The 20,350-nt window shown below is 42.3% G+C and overlaps 3 protein-coding genes across 6 annotated transcripts in view; all 3 read left to right on the plus strand.

Annotated features, from left to right (window-relative positions):
- Positions 1–9,967, plus strand: part of LOC124018383 (rho guanine nucleotide exchange factor 1-like) — a 101,317-nt gene extending 91,350 nt beyond the window's left edge. Inside the window, exons 24-31 of the mRNA XM_046333671.1 lie at positions 35–202; positions 858–945; positions 1,475–1,594; positions 1,878–1,939; positions 7,800–7,946; positions 8,032–8,273; positions 8,729–8,811; positions 9,063–9,967. Coding sequence (XP_046189627.1) covers positions 35–202; positions 858–945; positions 1,475–1,594; positions 1,878–1,939; positions 7,800–7,946; positions 8,032–8,273; positions 8,729–8,800 — 899 coding nt within the window. The 3' untranslated portion in view covers positions 8,801–8,811; positions 9,063–9,967. The remainder of the gene's footprint in view (positions 1–34; positions 203–857; positions 946–1,474; positions 1,595–1,877; positions 1,940–7,799; positions 7,947–8,031; positions 8,274–8,728; positions 8,812–9,062) is intronic.
- Positions 9,968–10,315: 348 nt separating this feature from the next.
- Positions 10,316–17,014, plus strand: LOC124018385 (B-cell antigen receptor complex-associated protein alpha chain-like). Of its 2 annotated transcripts, none has more exons than XM_046333675.1 (5): positions 10,316–13,531; positions 14,940–15,305; positions 16,052–16,167; positions 16,390–16,452; positions 16,594–17,014. In XM_046333675.1, the coding sequence occupies exons 1-5, from the start codon at positions 13,492–13,494 to the stop codon at positions 16,714–16,716; spliced, it is 708 nt and encodes a 235-aa protein (XP_046189631.1). In that variant the 5' UTR covers positions 10,316–13,491; the 3' UTR covers positions 16,717–17,014. The 2 variants fall into 2 exon arrangements, with proteins under 2 accessions (XP_046189631.1, XP_046189633.1); XM_046333677.1 differs by having other exon boundaries at positions 14,943–15,305.
- Positions 17,015–17,775: 761 nt separating this feature from the next.
- LOC124018384 (hormone-sensitive lipase-like) overlaps positions 17,776–20,350 on the plus strand; it is a 60,590-nt gene continuing 58,015 nt past the window's right edge. For 2 of the 3 annotated variants that reach the window (XM_046333672.1, XM_046333674.1), the window contains exon 1: positions 17,776–17,912. In XM_046333672.1, the coding sequence (XP_046189628.1) occupies positions 17,825–17,912 (88 nt within the window). In that variant the 5' untranslated portion in view covers positions 17,776–17,824. The remainder of the gene's footprint in view (positions 17,913–20,350) is intronic. The other variant, XM_046333673.1, reaches the window with a different exon arrangement.

Consider the following 20,350-nt stretch of genomic DNA (forward strand, 5'->3'; position numbering starts at 1 on the left):
CTCTCCTCTCCATCCTGTTCCTGCCCCCTCTCAGAAGTGCAGTGTGTGTTGCTAGGGGATCTGTTGGTGCTGTTACAGAAGCAGGATGATAAGATGGTGCTGAAGTGTCAGAGTAAGAGTAACATCGCTGTTCAGGAGGGCAAGCAGATGCTCAGCCCTATCATCAAACTAGACTCTGCCTTCCTCCGAGAGGTGGCCACAGGTGAGACACGCACATCTTTAAATACTTCATTTGAATGCACAAATCACATTACAGTCCCGAAGGATTCAAACATTTCAAAGATTCACAGTATCTTTGACACGCGTAGTGTCAAAGATACCTTCTCCACCTTCTCCACACAGCTAGGCTGTCCATGACAAAGAGCAATGAGCAGTACCTTGCTAGCTGCTTTGCCTTTTTCCCTATGCAGTCCTGCAATCTGATGGCCATGCACTATCAGCCTATGTACACGGCCAAAGGCTGTTCAGGCATGACTCAAGAGGCTGGTATTTCAGAAACTTGACAGCACAGGGTCTGGTCCATGTAAGAGTCAAAAGAGCAACCCACTTCCAAAAAGAGCATCTGTCTCCGGCCTTCCCCCACAACAACACCTGCCATATTTGGTATTCAAGAAAACACAACATCATCAACATGGAGTCGCACACACACACACACACACACACACACACACACACACACACACACACACACACACACACACACACACACACACACACACACACACACACACACACACACACACACACACACACACACACACACACACACACACACACACACACACACACACACACACACACACACACCTTGCAGGAATATGTCATCTCAATCCCCCTCTCTTCTGTCCCTCTGTCAGACCGTAAGGCTTTCTACGTGATCTTCACCTGGGACAGCGGGGCTCAGATCTACGAACTGGTGGCTCAATCTGTCGGGGAGAGGAGGAAGTGAGTGTGGGAGAGGGAGAGAGAAGGGTTTGGGGAGAGGAGAGGAAGTGAGAGGGAGAGGGAGAGAGAAGGGTTTGGGAAGGGGATTGGTGAGGGGGAGAGGGAGAAGTGAGTGAGGGAGAGGGAGAGAGAAGGGTTTGGGAAGGGGATTGGTGAGGGGGAGAGGGAGAAGTGAGTGTGGGAGATCGAGAGAGAAGGGTTTGGGAAGGGGATTGGTGAGGGGGAGAGGGAGAAGTGAGTGTGGGAGAGGGAGAGAGAAGGGTTTGGGGAGAGGAGAGGAGAGGAGGTGAGAGGGAGAGGGAGAGAGAAGGGTTTGGGAAGGGGATTGGGAGGGGGAGAGGGAGAGGTGAGTGAGGGAGGGAGAGGGGGAGAGAAGTGTTTGGGAGGGGAGGCGAGGAGGGGATTGGGAGAGGGAGAAGTGAGTGGGGGAGAGGAGAGAGGTTTATGGGGAGGGAGGAGGAGAGGTGGAAGATATGAAGATAAAGACGAAGCACCAACTGTAGTGGTGATGTGGCTTTGTTGTGTGAAGCTGGACAGATGTGATCAAGATGGCGGTAGATGAGCTGAAGAAGACAGGACCTCCATCTGACCTGAAGAGAGGAAACAGCATCTTAACTGGAGGAGGGGGAAACCCATACAGCCCCACCACGTGAGTCAACACAGCTCTTGAGTGTGCACTGTAATAAGCCAGTCCTCTGAGCACGGATCACATTTTAGTCATTTAGCAGACGCTCTCATTCAGAGTGACTTACAGGAGCATTTAGGGTTAAGTGCCTTGCTCAGGGTACATCGACAGATTTTTCACGTAGCCAGCTTGAGGATTTGAACCAGCGACCTTTCGGTTACTGGCCCAGCGCTCTTAACCGCTTGCCTACCTGCCGCTGATCTCATTTCTTTCTCTCCTTCTCTTTCTCGCTTTCTCTTTCTTTCAGGTTTCCTCAACCCCCTCTCAGCCCCACTGAAAATGGAGGAGTCTTGTTGAAAAACAGCATTGGTGAGAACAGACAACAAAGCACCTCTTTCAAAGCACCTCTTCTAGATGTTGATAATGTCGTTGTTAATGGTGCTATTACTGATGTTTATTTAGTTACTGCCAAGACTGTTACTACCAAGACTGTTACTGTGTTACTACCAAGACTGTTACTGTGTTACTACCAATACTGTTACTGTGTTACTACCAAGACTGTTACTGTGTTTTTACTGTTCCTGTGATACTACCAAGACTGTTACTGTGTTACTACCAAGACTGTTACTGTGTTACTACCAAGACTATTACTGTGTTACTACCAAGACTGTTACTGTGTTTTTTCTGTTCCTGTGTTACTACCAAGACTGTTACTGTGTTACTACCAAGACTGTTACTGTGTTTTTTCTGTTCCTGTGTTACTACCAAGACTGTTACTGTGTTACTACCAAGACTGTTACTGTGTTACTACCAAGACTATTACTGTGTTACTACCAAGACTGTTACTGTGTTTTTTCTGTTCCTGTGTTACTACCAAGACTGTTACTGTGTTACTACCAAGACTGTTACTGTGTTTTTTCTGTTCCTGTGTTACTACAAGACTGTTACTGTGTTTTTTACTGTTCTACTATTACTGTGTTACTACCAAGACTGTTACTGTGTTACTACCAATACTGTTACTGTGTTACTACCAATACTGTTACTGTGTTACTACCAATACTGTTACTACCAATACTGTTACTGTGTTTTTACTGTTACTGTGTTACTACCAAGACTGTTACTGTGTTTTTACTGTTACTGTGTTACTACCAAGACTGTTACTGTGTTTTGTACTGTTACTGTGTTACTACCAAGACTGTTACTGTGTTTTTACTGTTACTGTGTTACTAACAAGACTGTTACTGTGTTTTTACTGTTACTGTGTTACTAACAAGACTGTTACTGTGTTTTTACTGTTACTGTGTTCCTACCAAGACTTTTGTACTGTTACTGTGTTACTACCAAGACTGTTACTGTGTTTTTACTGTTCCTGTGATACTACCAAGACTGTTCCTGTATTTTTACTGTTACTGTGTTACTACCAAGACTGTTTCTGTGTTTTTACTGTTACTGTGTTACTACCAAGACTGTTACTGTGTTTTGTTACTGTTTTTTTCTGTTCCTGTTTACTACCAAGACTGTTACTGTGTTACTACCAAGACTGTTACTGTGTTACTACCAAGACTATTACTGTGTTACTACCAAGACTGTTACTGTGTTTTTTCTGTTCCTGTGTTACTTTTACTGTGTTACTACCAAGACTGTTACTGTGTTTTTTCTGTTCCTGTGTTACTACCAAGACTGTTAATGTGTTACTACCAAGACTGTTACTGTGTTACTACCAAGACTGTTAATGTGTTACTACCAAGACTGTTACTGTGTTACTACCAAGACTGTTACTGTGTTACTACCAAAGACTACTGTTACTGTGTTTTACCAATACTGTTACTGTGTTACTACCAAGACTGTTTTTTACTGTTACTACTACTGTTACTGTGTTACTACCAAGACTGTTACTGTGTTTTTACTGTTACTGTGTTACTAACAAGACTGTTACTGTTTTTACTGTTACTACCAAGACTGTTACTGTGTTTTTACTACTGTGTTCAAAGACTGTTCCTGTATTTGTACTGTTACTGTGTTACTACCAAGACTGTTTCTGTGTTTTTACTGTTACTGTGTTACTACCAAGACTGTTACTGTGTTTTTACTACTGTGTTACTAAAGACTAATGTTACTGTGTTACTACCAAGACTGTTACTGTGTTACTACCAAGACTGTTACTGTGTACTTTTACTGTGTTACTACCAAGACTGTTAATGTGTTACTACCAAGACTGTTAATGTGTTACTACTGTTAATGTTTTACCAAGACTGTTACTGTGTTACTACCAAGACTGTTACTGTGTTACTACCAAGACTGTTACTGTGTTACTACCAAGACTGTTACTGTTACTGTTACTGTTACTACCAAGACTGTTACTGTGTTACTACCAAGAATGTTACTGTGTTACTACCAAGACTATTACTGTGTTACTACCAAGACTGTTCCTGTGTTTTTACTGTTACTGTGTTACTACCAAGACTGTTACTGTGTTACTACCAATAATGTTACTGTGTTACTACCAAGACTGTTACTGTGTTACTACCAATACTGTTACTGTGTTACTACCAAGACTGTTAATGTGTTACTACCAAGACTGTTCCTGTGTTTTTACTGTTACTGTGTTACTACCAATACTGTTACTGTGTTACTACCAAGACTGTTACTGTGTTACTACCAATACTGTTACTGTGTTACTACCAAGACTGTTAATGTGTTACTACCAAGACTGTTACTGTGTTACTACCAAGACTGTTACTGTGTTACTACCAATACTGTTACTGTGTTACTACCAATACTGTTACTGTGTTACTACCAATACTGTTACTGTGTTACTACCAATACTGTTACTGTGTTACTACCAAGACTGTTACTGTGTTACTACCAATACTGTTACTGTGTTACTACCAAGACTGTTACTGTGTTACTACCAAGACTGTTACTGTGTTACTACCAAGACTGTTACTGTGTTACTACCAATACTGTTACTGTGTTACTACCAAGACTGTTAATGTGTTACTACCAAGACTGTTCCTGTGTTTTTACTGTTACTGTGTTACTACCAATACTGTTACTGTGTTACTACCAAGACTGTTACTGTGTTACTACATTACATTTACATTTAAGTCCAAGACTGTTCCTGTGTTTTTACTGTTACTGTGCTACTACCAAGACTGTTCCTGTTTATTTACTGTTACTTTGTTACTACCAAGACTGTTCCTGTATTTTTACTGTTACTGTGTTACTAACAAGACTGTTACTGTGGTTTTACTGTTACTGTGTTACTACCAAGACTGTTACTGTGTAACTACCAAGACTGTTACTGTGTTACTACCAAGACTGTTACTGTATTTTTACTGTTACTGTGTTACTACCAAGACTGTTCCGGTGTTTTTACTGTTACTGTGTTCCTACCAAGACTGTTCCTGTATTTTTACTGTTACTGTGTTACTACCAAGACTGTTTCTGTGTTTTTACTGTTACTGTGTTACTACCAAGACTGTTACTGTGTTTTTACTGTTACTGTGTTACTACCAAGACTGTTACTGTGTTACTACCAAGACTGTTCCTGTATTTTTACTGTTACTGTGTTACTACCAAGACTGTTTCTGTGTTTTTACTGTTACTGTGTTACTACCAAGACTGTTACTGTGTTACCACCAAGACTGTTTTTTTTTTTTACTGTTACTGTGTTACTACCAAGACTGTTCCTGTATTTTTACTGTTACTGTGTTACTACCAAGACTGTTACTGTGTTACTACCAAGACTGTTACTGTGTTACTACCAAGACTGTTCCTGCATTACTACCAAGACTGTTCCTGTATTTGTACTGTTACTTTGTTACTACCAAGACTGTTACTGTGTTTTTACTGTTACTGTGTTACTACCAAGACTGTTCCTGTGTTTTTACTGTTACTGTGTTACTACCAAGACTGTTCCTGTGTTTTTACTGTTACTGTGTTACTACCAAGACTGTTCCTGTGGTTTTACTTTTACTGTGTTACTACCAAGACTGTTCCTGTATTTTTACTGTTACTGTGTTACTATCAAGACTGTTCCTGTGTTTTTACTGTTACTGTGTTACTACCAAGACTGTTACTGTGTTTCTACCAAGACTGTTACTGTATTTTTACTGTTACTGTGTTACTAACAAGACTGTTACTGTGTTTTTACTGTTACTGTGTTACTACCAAGACTGTTCCTGTATTTTTACTGTTACTGTTGTACTACCAAGACTGTTACTGTGTTACTACCAAGACTGTTCCTGTGTTTTTACTGTTACTGTGTTACTACCAAGACTGTTCCTGTGTTTTTACTGTTACTGTGTTACTACCAAGACTGTTACTGTGTTACTACCAAGACTGTTCCTGTGTTTTTACTGTTACTGTGTTACTACCAAGACTGTTACTGTGTTACTACCAAGACTGTTACTGTGTTACAACCAAGACTGTTACTGTGTTTTTACTGTTACTGTGTTACTACCAAGACTGTTCCTGTATTTTTACTGTTACTGTGTTACTACCAAGACTGTTACTGTGTTACTACCAAGACTGTTCCTGTATTTTTACTGTTACTGTGTTACTACCAAGACTGTTACTGTGTTACTACCAAGACTGTTCCTGTATTTTTACTGTTACTGTGTTACTACCAAGTACTACTACCAAGACTGTTCCTGTATTTTGTTACTTTTGTTACTACTGTTACTGTGTTACTACCAAGACTGTTCCTGTGTTACTGTTACTGTGTTACTACCAAGACTGTTACTGACTGTTACTACTACAAGACTGTTCCTGTGTTTTTACTGTTACTGTTTACTACCAAGACTGTTTGTGTTTTTACTGTTACTGTGTTACTACCAAGACTGTTACTGTGTTACTACCAAGACTGTTCCTGTTTTTTGTTACACTACCAAGACTGTTCCTGTGTTTTTACTGTTACTGTGTTACTACCAAGACTACTGTGTTTTTACTGTTACTGTTTACTACCAAGTGTTCCTGTGTTTTTACTACTACCAAGACTGTTCCTGTATTTTTACTGTTACTGTGTTACTACCAAGACTGTTCCTGTATTTTTACTGTTACTGTTTACTACCAAGACTGTTCCTGTATTTTTACTGTTACTAACAAGACTGTTACTACCAAGACTGTTACTGTGTTACTGTTACTGTTACTACCAAGACTGTTCCTGTGTTACTTTTTACTGTACTGTTACTGTGTTACTACCAAGACTGTTACTGTGTTACTGTGTTACTACCAAGACTGTTCCTGTATTTTTACTGTTTACTACCAAGACTGTTACTACCAAGACTGTTACTGTGTTTTTACTGTTACTACCAAGATTGTTACTGTGTTACTACCAAGACTGTTCCTGTGTTACTACCAAGACTGTTACTGTGTTACTACTGTTACTGTGTTACTAAGACTGTTACTGTTACTGTTTACTACCAAGACTGTTACTGTTTTTACTTTACTGTGTTACTACCAAGACTTACTTACTACCAAGACTGTACTGTGTTTTTACTGTTACTGTGTTACTACCAAGACTGTTACTACTACCAAGACTGTTACTGTGTTTTTACTGTTTACTACCAAGACTGTTACTGTGTTAAGACTGTTTACTGTGTTTTTACTGTTACTGTGTTACTACCAAGACTGTTCCTGTGTTTTTACTGTTACTGTGTTACTACCAAGACTGTTACTGTGTTTTTACTACCAAGACTGTTACTGTGTTACTACCAAGACTGTTCCTGTGTTTTTATTACTACCTGTTACTGTGCTAAAGACTGTTCCTGTGTTACTGTGTTTTTACTGTTACTGTGTTACTACCAAGACTTTATTGTGTTTTTACTGTTACTGTGTTACTACCAAGACTGTTCCTGTGTTACTACCAAGACTGTTACTGTGTTTTTACTGGTACTGTGTTACTAAAGACTGTTTACTGTGTTTTTTACTGTTACTACCAAGTGTTTTTACTACCAAGACTGTTCCTGTGTTTTACCAATACTGTTACTGTGTTTTTACTGTTACTGTGTTACCAAGACTGTTCCTGTGTTTTTACTGTTACTGCATTGTTACCAAGACTGTTACTGTGTTTTTACTGTTACTGTGTTACTACCAAGACTGTTACTGCATTACTACCAAGACTGTTACTGTGTTACTACCAAGACTGTTACTGTGTTATTACTGTTACTGTGTTACTACCAAGACTGTTACTGCCTTACTACCAAGACTATTACTGTGTCTATAGAACGAGATAAGGACATCCTGACGGATGAGATAAAGTCTGTGGACTCTCGTCATTCTCTGATTGATTACCTCTCGGACAAAGGCTTCGACTTAATTGGCCACAGCAACAGTGATCAGGTGAAAGTGGCCAATAGCGCGTTAAACGAAGGTGAGTGGGTTTATTTGATTGGTCCAAACGGTTACCATTTTCACTGATGTTCCTATTACTGTTATGTTCCTGTCTCCTGCCACAGTCATGTCCCTGAAGAGGCTATTGGTTGGCAGCATCAGCCTATCAGACAACTCACAGCCTGATGAGGAGAATGGAAGGGAGGGGCCAGAGAGGCAGGACCAAGGACTACAAGGGGAGGAGGGTGGAGGGATGAAGATAGACGAGGAGGGAGGGATCAGCGCTCCTCTGGTTCTGTCCCAGGAGAGGATGGAGGAGGTGTGCCGGAAACTGCAGAGTCTGGAGGTACAGCTGAAGAGACTGCAGGTGAGAGAGCAAGGAAGGAAGGAAGGAAGGAAGGAAGGAAGGAAGGAAGGAAGGAAGGAAGGAAGGAAGGAAGGAAGGAAGGAAGGAAGGAGTTGTCGAGGATTGAGTAATGGGGTTGCAAAGGATGACTGAAGCATAAAAGGAGTGAGCCAAGGAGGACAGATGGGGACAAACGGCAGCATAGAAGAGAGAGATAGAGAAAATCACTTCACCAGGGCTTGTGCTGCTCTGCTGCCATTGTCACTGAAATGGCTATGTGAAATTGGAGTTCTGGGACAATGGCCTTTGTCTGCAGCTAGCTGTGTGATGTCACAAGAGCACCTACAAAAGGGAAAGAAGATTATGAAAGGAAGGGATGGCGGAGACGGAGGGGTGAAGTGTGTGTGTGTGTGTGTGCGTGTGCGTGTGTGTGTGTGTGTGTGATTCAGCATTGTGTGTTGATCTTGCTCCATCAGAGTGTTGAGGAGGAGCACCACCGGCTGCAGAAGGCCCTGTCTAAGTTCTCCCTGGAGGGGGGAAACTTCTAGTGGAACACCAGGTGAACCTTCATATACAACCCTTTATACTGTTGTCATGGGAGGAGTTTTTCTTTACCGCTGATACAGGCTCAGATCTTGTATTATCTCTCTAGTTAAGATAAGGTTTGGGGTTAGAGTAATATACGATTTTAGGTCAACTACCTCTGGCTCTGCAATGCCATGGGTATTAATACTAGAATTGTGTCAAGGATATGTTGTCTAATCTCACCAACTCTTTCCTTTAACCTTGTCATCTCTTGGTCTTCCTCAGATCACTGTAAGTGCTGGATTGGAGTGCTCGAGTTGCTTTTGGAGGATTAATGAATGCGTCCTGGAATTTCCTATTTACTAAACACTCTGTGCTCCACTGCCATGCCTGAACCCCTGTTAAAGAGTTCCAGGGGGTCGCAGCCAACCGTGAGGCGCTTGCAAGGCGGAGGAGGACGGCTTTACGCAAAGTAGTTGAGTAATGCAATGTGGGAGTCGTGTGTTTGAGGTTTGTGTTTTTGCGTGTTTGTGAACATGCTAGTATGTGCAAGTGAGTGAGCGTGTGAGAGATGGGAGTTTTGGAAATAGGTGCCAAAGATTGGAGCAGTAGTTTGCTGTGAGAGAGATGCTGCCTGGGCTTATTGATTGTGAGCTTCTGCAACACACACACACAACAGATACTTCCCCCAGTGCATGTTCAATAAATATATCTATCATTGCCAACTGTAGGGGTTTGGACTGTATAATAAACCCCCATGTATGCATGTAGAGAGAGATACTAGTGTCAGCCCTATAGGGGGCGATGTAGAGCTGTAGAACAAGACAGGAACATGCTCAGAGTTGTGAAATTCTGGTAACTTTTCCAAAATTCACAGGTTTTCCCCAAATCCTGGTTGGAAGATTCCTGGATTCAGGAGGGAATAAGGAGGAATTCTGGGAGTCATTCAACCGGAGATTTCTGAAAAACCTGGGATTTTTTGGGAAACTTTCCAAATTTAGACATTTTACTGAACATTTAGTAGGCCCCTATATCCAGTACATGCCAAAGTACAGCAGTGATGCACCTTTAAGTTAGTATAATCCAATTCAAGTGACCAACCACACTGAATTCCCAACATTGAATTTGCAAATATTTATTACTATTATTATGATAACATATAATATATGCCATTTAGCAGACGCTATTATCCAAAGCGACTTAGTCATGCAGGCATACATTTGAACATTTCACCCCAATTGTTGAGACGGTCTGCGCATGTGTTTGTGTTGTAGAAGCAAAATGGCCTTCTGGAGTTACTGTAATAGAGTCCTATTAGAACTGTAATTATGGCCCAAACATTCATCCAGTAGTATTGGAATTGATCATGTTGTTAGGGATATAGACAGTGTGTGTACTGCTTTTGACTTCAGCCGCCTCTCCTTTGGACCCTGCTACTGTGCTGGGCCGGGCGATAGAGGGATGGACAGATACACAGAGATGGGATGGACATTAGAGATGGAGGGATACTGTGAGGAAGAGAGGAGTAAGGGAGGAGAGGAGGCCAACTTGATTAGCAGCGTATTAGACGGTGATGGAGGTAGATGTAGAGAGAAGACTTGAAGTTCAGTGTTCAATGTGCTGTGGAATCGGTTATAGGGGCCTCCCGAGTGGTGCAGTGGTCTAAGGCAGTGCTAGCTGTGCCACTAGAGATTCTGGGTTCGAGTCCAGGTTCTGTCGCAGCCGGCAGCAACAGGGAGACCCATGGGGCGGCGCACAATTGGCCCAGCGTCGTTCGGGTTATGGGAGGATTTGGCTGGCATCGATGTCCTTGTCCCATCACGCACTAGCGTCTCCTGTTGCGGCCTGGGCGCAATGCTCGCTGTCACGGTCGTCGGGTGTACAGTGTTTCCTCCGACACATTGGTGCGGCTGGTTTCTGGGTTAAATGGGCATTGTGTCAAGAAGCAGTGTGCCTTGGCTGGGTTGTGTTTCGGAGGATGCACGGCTCTCGACCTTCACCTCTCCCGAGTCCATACGGGATTTGCAGCGATGAGACAAGATTGTAAACTACCAATTGGATACCATGAAATTGGGGAGAAAAAGAGGTTTTTAAAAATCTATATAATAAAATAAAGAATCGGTTATAGACACAATCAGTCAGACCCATACATTCTCTGATACTCACATTGCGTGGGAGCCCAGTGCAGTAGCAATGGTCACACAGGAGAACGGTCACCACGTGTGTGATGTGACTGGAGTCGACTTCCTGACTATAGGGCTAGTAGCTTCTCCGTAAAGAAAGGAGGGAGACACACAGTATTATGTGCTGTATGATACCTTTTTTCGTCCGATACAAAGGTTATATTCTTTAATGGTAGCAATACCATTTTTGTGCATATTTTTCTTCAGGAGTTGATTGTAATTATTGTTATTATTTTTGATGATTTAGACTAGTGGCATTGAACTGTTAACTGGGAAACGGGACCAAAGAGACACCCATGTACCTGTAGATCCTCATATGAGCTGTTTATATTGTCCCACTGCTTATTATTACTATGGGAGAAAGTCACGTCATGCTGATTGGAGAGTGATGCCTACAGAAAGCAGCCGTGGCTCTCTGCTTCTCCTGCATCCAAACTCCAGCCTCACATGTAGAGAAAACAACACAGTGGGTAGAAACATAGAGGGCCTGTGTTGAGGGAGATAATGATATCTAAGCTTGTATGAAGACTGTATTGTGATACATCCATCCATGCTGCTGCCCCAGACTAATGAACTAAATTTAACTAGTCACTTCACAATCACACTGCCGTTCAAATCCTCTCTTCATTGCTACCATGTGTGAGCAGGGCTGCACTGTGTTGTAGACATGACTCACCTAGCGTCACTTTGATATTGACTGGACCACGTTTAGGGACATCATGGGGTGGCGGTACAGTACAGTAAGATACAGAAGGATACTGAGATGAGACCCATCATTACTGATTTAAGCTACTGTTTCTATAGACCACTTCTGGAATGAAGAGAAGCCGGTCTGGGGAGTTCGGATGCAGGAATTGCAGGCGCGACTAGTCGTCACTCTCACCAGTGTTGGAATGACAGTTATCTTTCACGATCACTTTTGAATTATGCATTCTCGTTGTGGCCATAGCAACCGTTCCCTTACACCCTCCCCCAAATATGTAATTATGCAAATGTTATTGATAGTTACTCTAAGAAGCAGAGGGCGTAGTTACAAGTTGTGTTGAAACTTCAGTGCCTTTTTTTTCTTTCACCCCCCACCCCTTTATTTTCTCATGTTCCCCTCTTCATCACCAAGTCCACAATAATAGTCTCCATCTCTCCTTCATCCTGTCTTCCTTCTAGAAGTCGTAGAAATGTAGTCCTTACTTCCTTACTACTCACATCATTTTATTTTTGTTTCATTTACTTAAATGGGTCGGGAGGTTTTGTTTTTGGTGATGGTTTGTTGAGAGGAACATATGTAATTATGTACTATGCATTTGCCAACAATGGGAGAAAGAGGATAGCTTTTGTTTGCTCAGAGACCCCATATGTGAGACAACTCACTTGTATTATACAATACTAGATGGCAACAAGATGAGGTTAAAGAGATTATCTCTAACGTGGGCTTTTTCACCATTGAAGCACAGTAATGAGCAGGTTAAATCCTGTTATACCAGCTTAGGTTAATACTCCACCGCCACTGTAGTCTCAAGACTACTTGGCAAACGTGTGCTTACGATCCTCTCCCTCTTTCTCGCTCTTTCTTCCCTTTGCTTCCCCTCATGTATCCTATTTACAAATACATAGTGGTCTAGTTTTATATGTTTGTATAGAGATGGGTGCCTTGTTCTGACGATCAAGCTTTTTCCCAAATGGCTCTTTTTTTTAAAACAAACACTGTTGGTTGGGGAGCTGTTTGGCTGTTAAGGTAGAAGAACCATGAAATGAACGTAGAAAGAGTTGGGTGACCAACATCAAGTCTCCTGTTTAATGTACAATTACAGTGAAATGCCTTTCTTGCAATCTCTAAAGCAACATGCATTCTAGGTCTGGCCAGGAGGTTTTCCTAGTCAGGTCACATGGTCTGGAAACCCCCCTGGCCTTACTTCTAGGTAATCCAAGGTTTCAGATAGGTGGTTTATGGGGGATTGACTGTAGGGTGGCTGTGTAAGTCCTGCAGTGTCCCCTGTAACTATGCTATCTCAGGGGTATGTATGTTACAAAGTGTATTGTGTGTGTTCACCTCAGCGACCACAAGGTTTGACCAGCGCCATGTTTGCACCAGCTAGCCAGTGCTTTGTATAGAACTGGGTCTGGTCTGTCGCACATGCATCTGCCACATGTATATCTATAAACAAATGAATATGCAAGATCTATACTGTGTATTTTGGCTTTGATTTCATTGTGTAAGAGCTTTTAATTGTATACTTCAGAAGAAATGAGGTACGTTTTTTTTAAATTGTAATTTTTTAAAAATAAATTGGGGTAAAAAAAAAGGTATTTTACTGTTTTGAGTTCAAGAACACTGCAGTCACTTAAGCATATATCCTGACACAGAGAGACCAACAAAAGAGGAAGGAAGGTTTATTCACAAGACAACTGGGTAGAAGTGTATAGCTGTGTTGAAAGGCACAACACTCAAAATAACATTGGACCAAAATACTTTTTTTTATAAAAGGCCTTTTATTTTCTGCAACGACTGGCAACCAATATAAAAAGTGAAGAGGATGGTGGCCGTGACATTCTTATTCCTCTGCTTCTGGGCTGGTGAGTAAGGGGCTGCTAGGATGTGCTGATAAACAATGCTGGGTAGTTAGGCTTTCAGTGCATATTCACCTTTATTTGAAAAGTTACATTACAGGTGGAGGATGAAGATGAGACCGAAGTGTAAATCTATGCCGTTTGTGTGAATTAATATGAATAGGTTCAACATCCTTTAAACCATGCATTGCAACATTTAAAACAATTTCCCCCCATTTTATCCCTTGGAACATGAGATTATTTAGCTGTGAGTAATGTATCTGTTCTGCTCTAATGAACCGTATCTCCAACCAGAGCAGATGGTTGTGCAATCAAATCACATTTTATTTGTCACATGCACGGACTACAACAATGAAATGCTTACTTACAAGCCCTTAACCAACAATACAGTTAAGAAAAATACAGATAGAAAAATAAGAAATAAAAGTAACAAATAATTCAAGAGCAGCAGTAAAATAACAATAGTGAGGGTATTTACAGGGGGTACCGGTACAGAGTCAATGTACAGGGGCACCGGTTAGTCGAGGTAATTGAGGTAATATATACATGTAGGTAGAGTTATTAAAGTGACTTATGCATAGATAATAACAGAGTGGCAGTAGTGTAGAGGGGGGGGGGGCAATGCAATAGTCTGGCTAGCCATTTGATTAGGTGTTCAGTAGTCTTATGACTTGGGGGTAGAAGCTGTTTAGAGGCCTCCTGGACCTAGACTTGCTCCAATACTGCTTGCTTGAGTTGCGGTAGCAGAGAGAACAGTCTATGACTAGGGTGGCTGGAGTCTTTGACAATCTTTAGGGCCTTCCTCTGACACCACCTGGTATATACTCCCTTGATGGCAGGAAGCTTGGCCCCAGTGATGTACTGGGCCGTACACACTACCCTCTGTAGTGCCTTGCAGTCGGAGGCCGAGCAGTTACCATACCAGGCAGTGATGGAACCAGTCAGGATGCTCTCGATGGTGCAGCTGTAGAACCTTTTTGAGGATCTGAGGAGCCATGCCAAATCTTTTCAGTCTCCTGAGGGGAAATAGGTTTTGTCGTGCCCTCTTCACAACTGTCTTGGTGTGCTAGGACCATGTTATTTTGTTGGTGGACACCAAGGAACTTGAAGCTCTCAACCTGCTCCGATACAGCCCCCATCGATGAGAATGGGGGTGTGCTCGGTCCTCCTTTTCCTATAGTCCACAATCATCACACACTAGAATCTATACCAAACACTTATAACTCTAAATAGCAAGAGATGTTAAGAGACATAATATTACAGCACTCTTGATTATGTGGCGTTTTTAGTCTCCAGTTTCTTTTTATCATCAGTGTTTTGGGCCAATAGTTGGACAGATATGCTGTCAATAACTGACCTTTGATCAGTGTCTTATGGGTCAACCTCATCCTACTCCTGCTGCTTTGCCTTCTAGTAGGTGTCCACGGTGACCTCAGCCGTATCCAGGTTACTCTGGAGCCAGACAGGCCCTCTCTGAGGGTGCAGCTCTCTCACACCGCCCACCTGCGCTGCTGCTACTCAGCCACAAGGGGAGCCGTGGAAACCACCTGGTTCATCAGCGTCCAGACGGTCAACGGCACGTCCGCCCCGCAGGGAGTGGACCGGAGAGACAACCATGTGACAGTGGATGGGGGGAACCTGACTGCGGCAGGGGTCATGTGTCACACACTCATCCTGAGGGAGGCCCGTCTGAACGACTCAGGGTTGTACCAGTGTTTTCTCAACCACAGCGCCCTGCGGCACTCTGTGTACACCCACGGCACCTTCCTGCAGGTCTACAGTGAGTGTGTGTGTGTGTGTGTGAAGCCCTCACAGTAAGCACCCATGTCACCTTCCTTCAGGTCTTGTGTGTGTAACCCTCAAAAGCTTTAGTCTGGTCCGTACTCTCAGTACTTTGTTGTACAGTATTTCTATTATGTGTGTGTATGTACATGTGGGTGTCTGGGTGGTGGGGTCAAACCAGCTAAGCAATTCAGAATGCTTTGTAATCCCCAAATCCAGTTAACCACTGCCCAGTCCAGTAGAATTCACCATGAATGGCAGTATCTGTTCCCTGTGGATCACAGTAAATCATCTGTGATGGTCTCATTACAACCTGCTAACCTAAAAGTTGGGTCCCGGTAGTGCACACAGATCAGACCAGATTGCAATCCACCTAAAGCACCCAGACTTAAGCCACCAGTGAATGGCTACATTGTGTAGTAATCCCTCTGATTTAATTCAATTGACCAATGTTGAAATGTTAAAGACATTTTTTGTTTATAGGTTTCCCTGGGAAATTGTGTGACATACGGAGCATTGTTTTTATAATTGCACCGCTAAACATACACTGGCTGTTTTGTATAATTTATCTTAAACTATTCTCCCTGTCGACCCCCCCCCCCCCCCCCCCACACACACACACACACATACTCTTACATTCACATACTCTTTCATTCACATCTAGCCTGCATCTCTCCCATGAAAGAGCAGCAGGTGAGTTCTACTCTGATGACCTTTATACGACCCCTCTCCCACCCTGCTCAGGGCCGATGGTGAAGATTCTGGACATCAGTGAAAGCACCAAGAACAGCATCCTGACTGCTGAGGCAATGTTACTGATGGTGGCAGTGCTTCTGCATGGTACCATGATGCTCTGTAAGGTCAGAGAGCCAAGCAGGCCACCTTTCCTACTGCTGATGCTAGGCTACTAGATCTAATATTCCTAATTTGCTCTCATTCCAATAGTGAATTTTGTCATTTGAAAACTGCTTTAACCAAAAGGACTAGTATGTATGGTAATCTTACTGTATGACGACAATGGGCTTTTTCACACCATTGGCCAAGATATTTACGATATATTATGTCATCCTCTCCTTTTCAAGACGAAGAAACTCAATCAACTGAAGAAGAAAAGGGTCAAAGAGGAAGAGGAGAATATCTATGAGGTGGGACTTGAATCAGATCCTCTCTCTGTCTTTCTGTCATAGTCACTGTTTTCACCATTCTTCAGTCAATCAAACAAGTTCTAGAAGAAGGGAAGAGGAAGTCAACCTATCATAACCTCCCTTACCTCAATCCATATCCAGGGTCTAAATCTGGAGGAATGCTGCTCCACATATGATCAGATCCAGCGCTCTCTGGTGCAGGGCCCCTACCAAGACGTGGGAAACATGATCATAGAGGAGGAAATCCAACTGGAGAAGCCTTGAATGAGAGGGGGGAGGAACAGAGGGCGGGAGAAGAGTAATTTAATAGAACAGAGTTGTGGTGAGGGTTTTGATATGAATTTTCTTCAAAATGTTCCCCCCCACACACACTTATGTTTGAATTTATAGAGGTGACCTGCGTTTTCCTTGCAGCCTTTGCCTATATTTGAATCTAATTTCTTAGTGGACCAAAAAGGCAGTAACCTACAATGTCAGAGGGAATTTTGCTTTCAATTTAGCCTTTCATTACAAATGCCAATACCTAAACACTTTATATTCATAAAATATATTTTTTTCTGCATGTTTGTGTTTTCTATTTTTTTAGTGTATGCATTGGCCAAATGTTTTTTTTCCCTCCAATCTCCATAATTCAAGGCCTGAATTGTGCTTAGTAAATACAATTATAAAACTGATTGCCTTATGCTTTCATGTTGACATATTTAGCATTTTAGCTTCATGAAATGTATGTATTTGTCATATGTCCCTCGCACCCATACCGATGTGACTCGCTTGATGGAATCTAGGAAGCGTTATCCCATTTCTGACACAATTGTGGGGTAGCACAACTGTGACTTGAATCTGGATCCTTGTCAACCTCGCCATTCTTACCATTACACCAAGAGGCTGGTGATAGGCCTCTAGCACAGGAGGTTGGTGGCAACTTAATTGGGGAGGACGAGCTTGTGGGAATGACTGGAGTGGAATCAGTGGAATGGTATAATATACATTAAACACATGGTTTGATGCCATTCCATTTGCTCCATTCCAACCGTTATTATGAGCCGTCCTCCCCTCAGCAACCACCACTGACGATGTTGTAGCTTGTAGATTAGCTATTAAACCGTCTATACATTAAGGTTTACCTCCCTGTGAATTGAAGCCTACTGACAGACAGTACTGTACCTTGTTTACCACAGATGATTATCTGATGAAAGCTTTCGGACATTGCAACGCAGCAAAGAGGGGTGGCGTTTGTCGAACTGGAGCACGTCAATAGGCTCAAGGAATGCATTACCAGCGCTGACTGGCTGCAGTTTTGGTTGTGGGTGTGGCTTTTTTTACAGGTATGACTAGAATATTTGAGGAGGCGCTGCGGAAATAGTGGGCGAAGATGGCGTCGGGAAAGAAGGGAGGAAACAGCAGCCTTGAAAAAGGTTTGAATGGAAGACGTTCGTCAAAACATAAAGAGGGGCCAATAGGTACGTTATTTACAGCAGTTAGACGTTGGACCATTCGCGTTAGTGGTTTTTGATAATGACAGTTAAATTAGATTGCAAACCCCAACTCTTGCCTCTCTTCTAGCTAGCTAAATAGGATGCTAACTTTAGCCAGAAAGATTTAAGCCGCGGAAAGTGACAACAGTCTTAACACGTAACGTTAGCATTACGTTTCCTGGCAACTTGCATTGTGCGATATGAGGTTTGCATTAAAATAGTTCCCAGTGTTTCGAAGCTAAACTTAGTCACTAACGTCAGCTAGGTTGAAACTTTCACAACTCGTTTATTTCATAATGTAGGTACTGTAAAGCGCAATCTCGCTACAAAATACCAATGCAATTACTTGGAAATTGTAACTGTTTCGCGCGAGTAATTGACTGTAACGTTAGATACAATGTACATTATAACTAATCGAAACCTCGAGTCACTTGTTATATCGACGCGGCAGGTAGCCTAGTGGTTATGTATATATGTTTTAGTCCCAACTCATGTAGGCTGACGATGACAACGGTCCACCTGATCAGGTTGTCAAATCAGATAACAGCAGGGTTTGTGGGCTCAGGGATTAACGTGTTTGTGTGTGGAGTGGTGAGGGACGTTGAGAAGCTGCACAATGCAACAGCAGCATCCTATTCTTCAAACAGTATTGCCATCAGTTTACATTTGGAACCGTGTACTCAACAATGTGACACATGGGCAGCCTGTGGAAAAGAACATGCTTGAGGGGTGGCATTACATGGTAAGGGATATGCCATTCAGTCAGACAGTTCTCCCACTGTAGCAGGCTTCTTTACTAGTTTTTAATTAAACGATCACTCTATTTACAAACAACTGGATTAAATATGTCTAAGAGCCTTTCACAATAGTCTCTCACAAACAAACCATTTATCCGTAGGTATTTAGTAATGAGATGAACAAACATTTATATTATCTTCAGCAAATCTGCCTCTTGGATGAAAACTGGCACTAGACTGTTATTGTGGAGCAGAGACTTGTTATCACTAGCTGTAAGCACCTTTTGAGTGATTCCAGAGCATGCGTGAATAGCCAGATGCATTCTGCAGGTGTATGAGGAGGAAATCCTGCATTTGAATTCCAACAATACCTGTGGATTGGATTGCCACAGCATTAACCATACGTTTAGCCTATCTATCAAAATATGCAGATAATGGTGAATGTAGCCTATTTATCAACATGAGCTGCCGATTCTGTCTGACCTTAGCAATGACCTGCTGTATGAGATTTTGACTCAACTGTCAGTTGACTAGCCACCTGTAGTACTTTCTGTAGTACTTTCTTATCTGGACTGTCATCTCAGTCAGACAGTGTAGTAAAGGGCTGAGGGGAAACCGGTGAGGCCACCAGGCATGCTTGGTTGTGAGGGGCGGAGAGGGGCTCATTGTTACTAACGTCCTGTTGTGAAGTTTGGCCACAACTGAAATAGTCTGGAGCAAGGGTTGCACCTTCCAAACCCCACCATGACAGGAAACCCCCCCCCACCCCCCCAAAAAAAAAACAGGCCAAGGAAGATGTAGCCTAGCCTTCACACTGTTTGAATGCTATTTGACTTCAATTAGCAATAGGGCCTACTTCCTCAGGCTTAGCCTATTATTGGTACCATGGCATTTTGGATGAAAGTGAACTCCTATGCCATTTAAAGTGCAGTGTGCACCACCCATCACACCTCTAGGCCTAGATGACGACATGCCATGATCAATTCGGGTGACTTACACATTAGAGGTTGACCGATTTTTATGATTTTTCGACGCCAATACCGGTTTATTGGAGGACCAAAAACAGCCGATACCGATTAATCTGCCAATTTTTATATATATACTTGGAATAAGGACAATTACAATGATACTGAATTAACACTTATTTTAACTTAATATAATACATCAATAAAATCAATTTAGTCTCAAATAAATTATGAAACATGTTCCATTTGGTTTAAATAATGCAAAAACACAGTGTTTGAGAAGAAAAGTGCAATATGTGCCATGTAAAAAAGCTAATGTTTAAGTTCCTTGCTCAGAACATGAGAACATATGAAAGCTGGTGGTTCCTTTTAGCATGAGTCTTCAATATTCCCAGGTAAGAAGTTTTAGGTTGTAGTTATTAAAGGAATTATGGGACTATTTCGCTCTATACCATTTGTATTTCATATACCTTTGACTATTGGATGTTCTTATAGGCACTATAGTATTGCCAGTGTAACAGTATAGCTTCTGTCCCCCTCCTCGCCTCTACCTGGGCTCGAACCAGGAACACATAGACAACAGCCACACTCGAAGCATCATGAACCATCGCTCCACAAAAGCTGTGGCCCTTGCAGCGCAAGGGGAATAACTATTCCAAATCTAAAAGCGAGTGACGTTTGAAACAGTATTAGCGCACACCCAGCTAACTAGCTAGCCATT

The sequence above is a fragment of the Oncorhynchus gorbuscha genome, unplaced genomic scaffold (assembly GCF_021184085.1).
Source record: "Oncorhynchus gorbuscha isolate QuinsamMale2020 ecotype Even-year unplaced genomic scaffold, OgorEven_v1.0 Un_scaffold_5:::fragment_2:::debris, whole genome shotgun sequence".
NCBI classification, from domain to species: Eukaryota; Metazoa; Chordata; class Actinopteri; order Salmoniformes; family Salmonidae; genus Oncorhynchus; species Oncorhynchus gorbuscha.

What these genes read in the sequence shown, in the direction of transcription:
- LOC124018385 (XM_046333675.1), top strand. Translation starts at nt 13,492, where the DNA reads ATGGTGGCCGTGACATTCTTATTCCTCTGCTTCTGGGCTG. An exon ending in ATTCCTCTGCTTCTGGGCTG is followed by an intron (nt 13,532 to 14,939) that starts GTGAGTAAGGGG and finishes TTTGCCTTCTAG; the next exon opens with TAGGTGTCCACGGTGACCTC. An exon ending in CACCTTCCTGCAGGTCTACA is followed by an intron (nt 15,306 to 16,051) that starts GTGAGTGTGTGT and finishes CACCCTGCTCAG; the next exon opens with GGCCGATGGTGAAGATTCTG.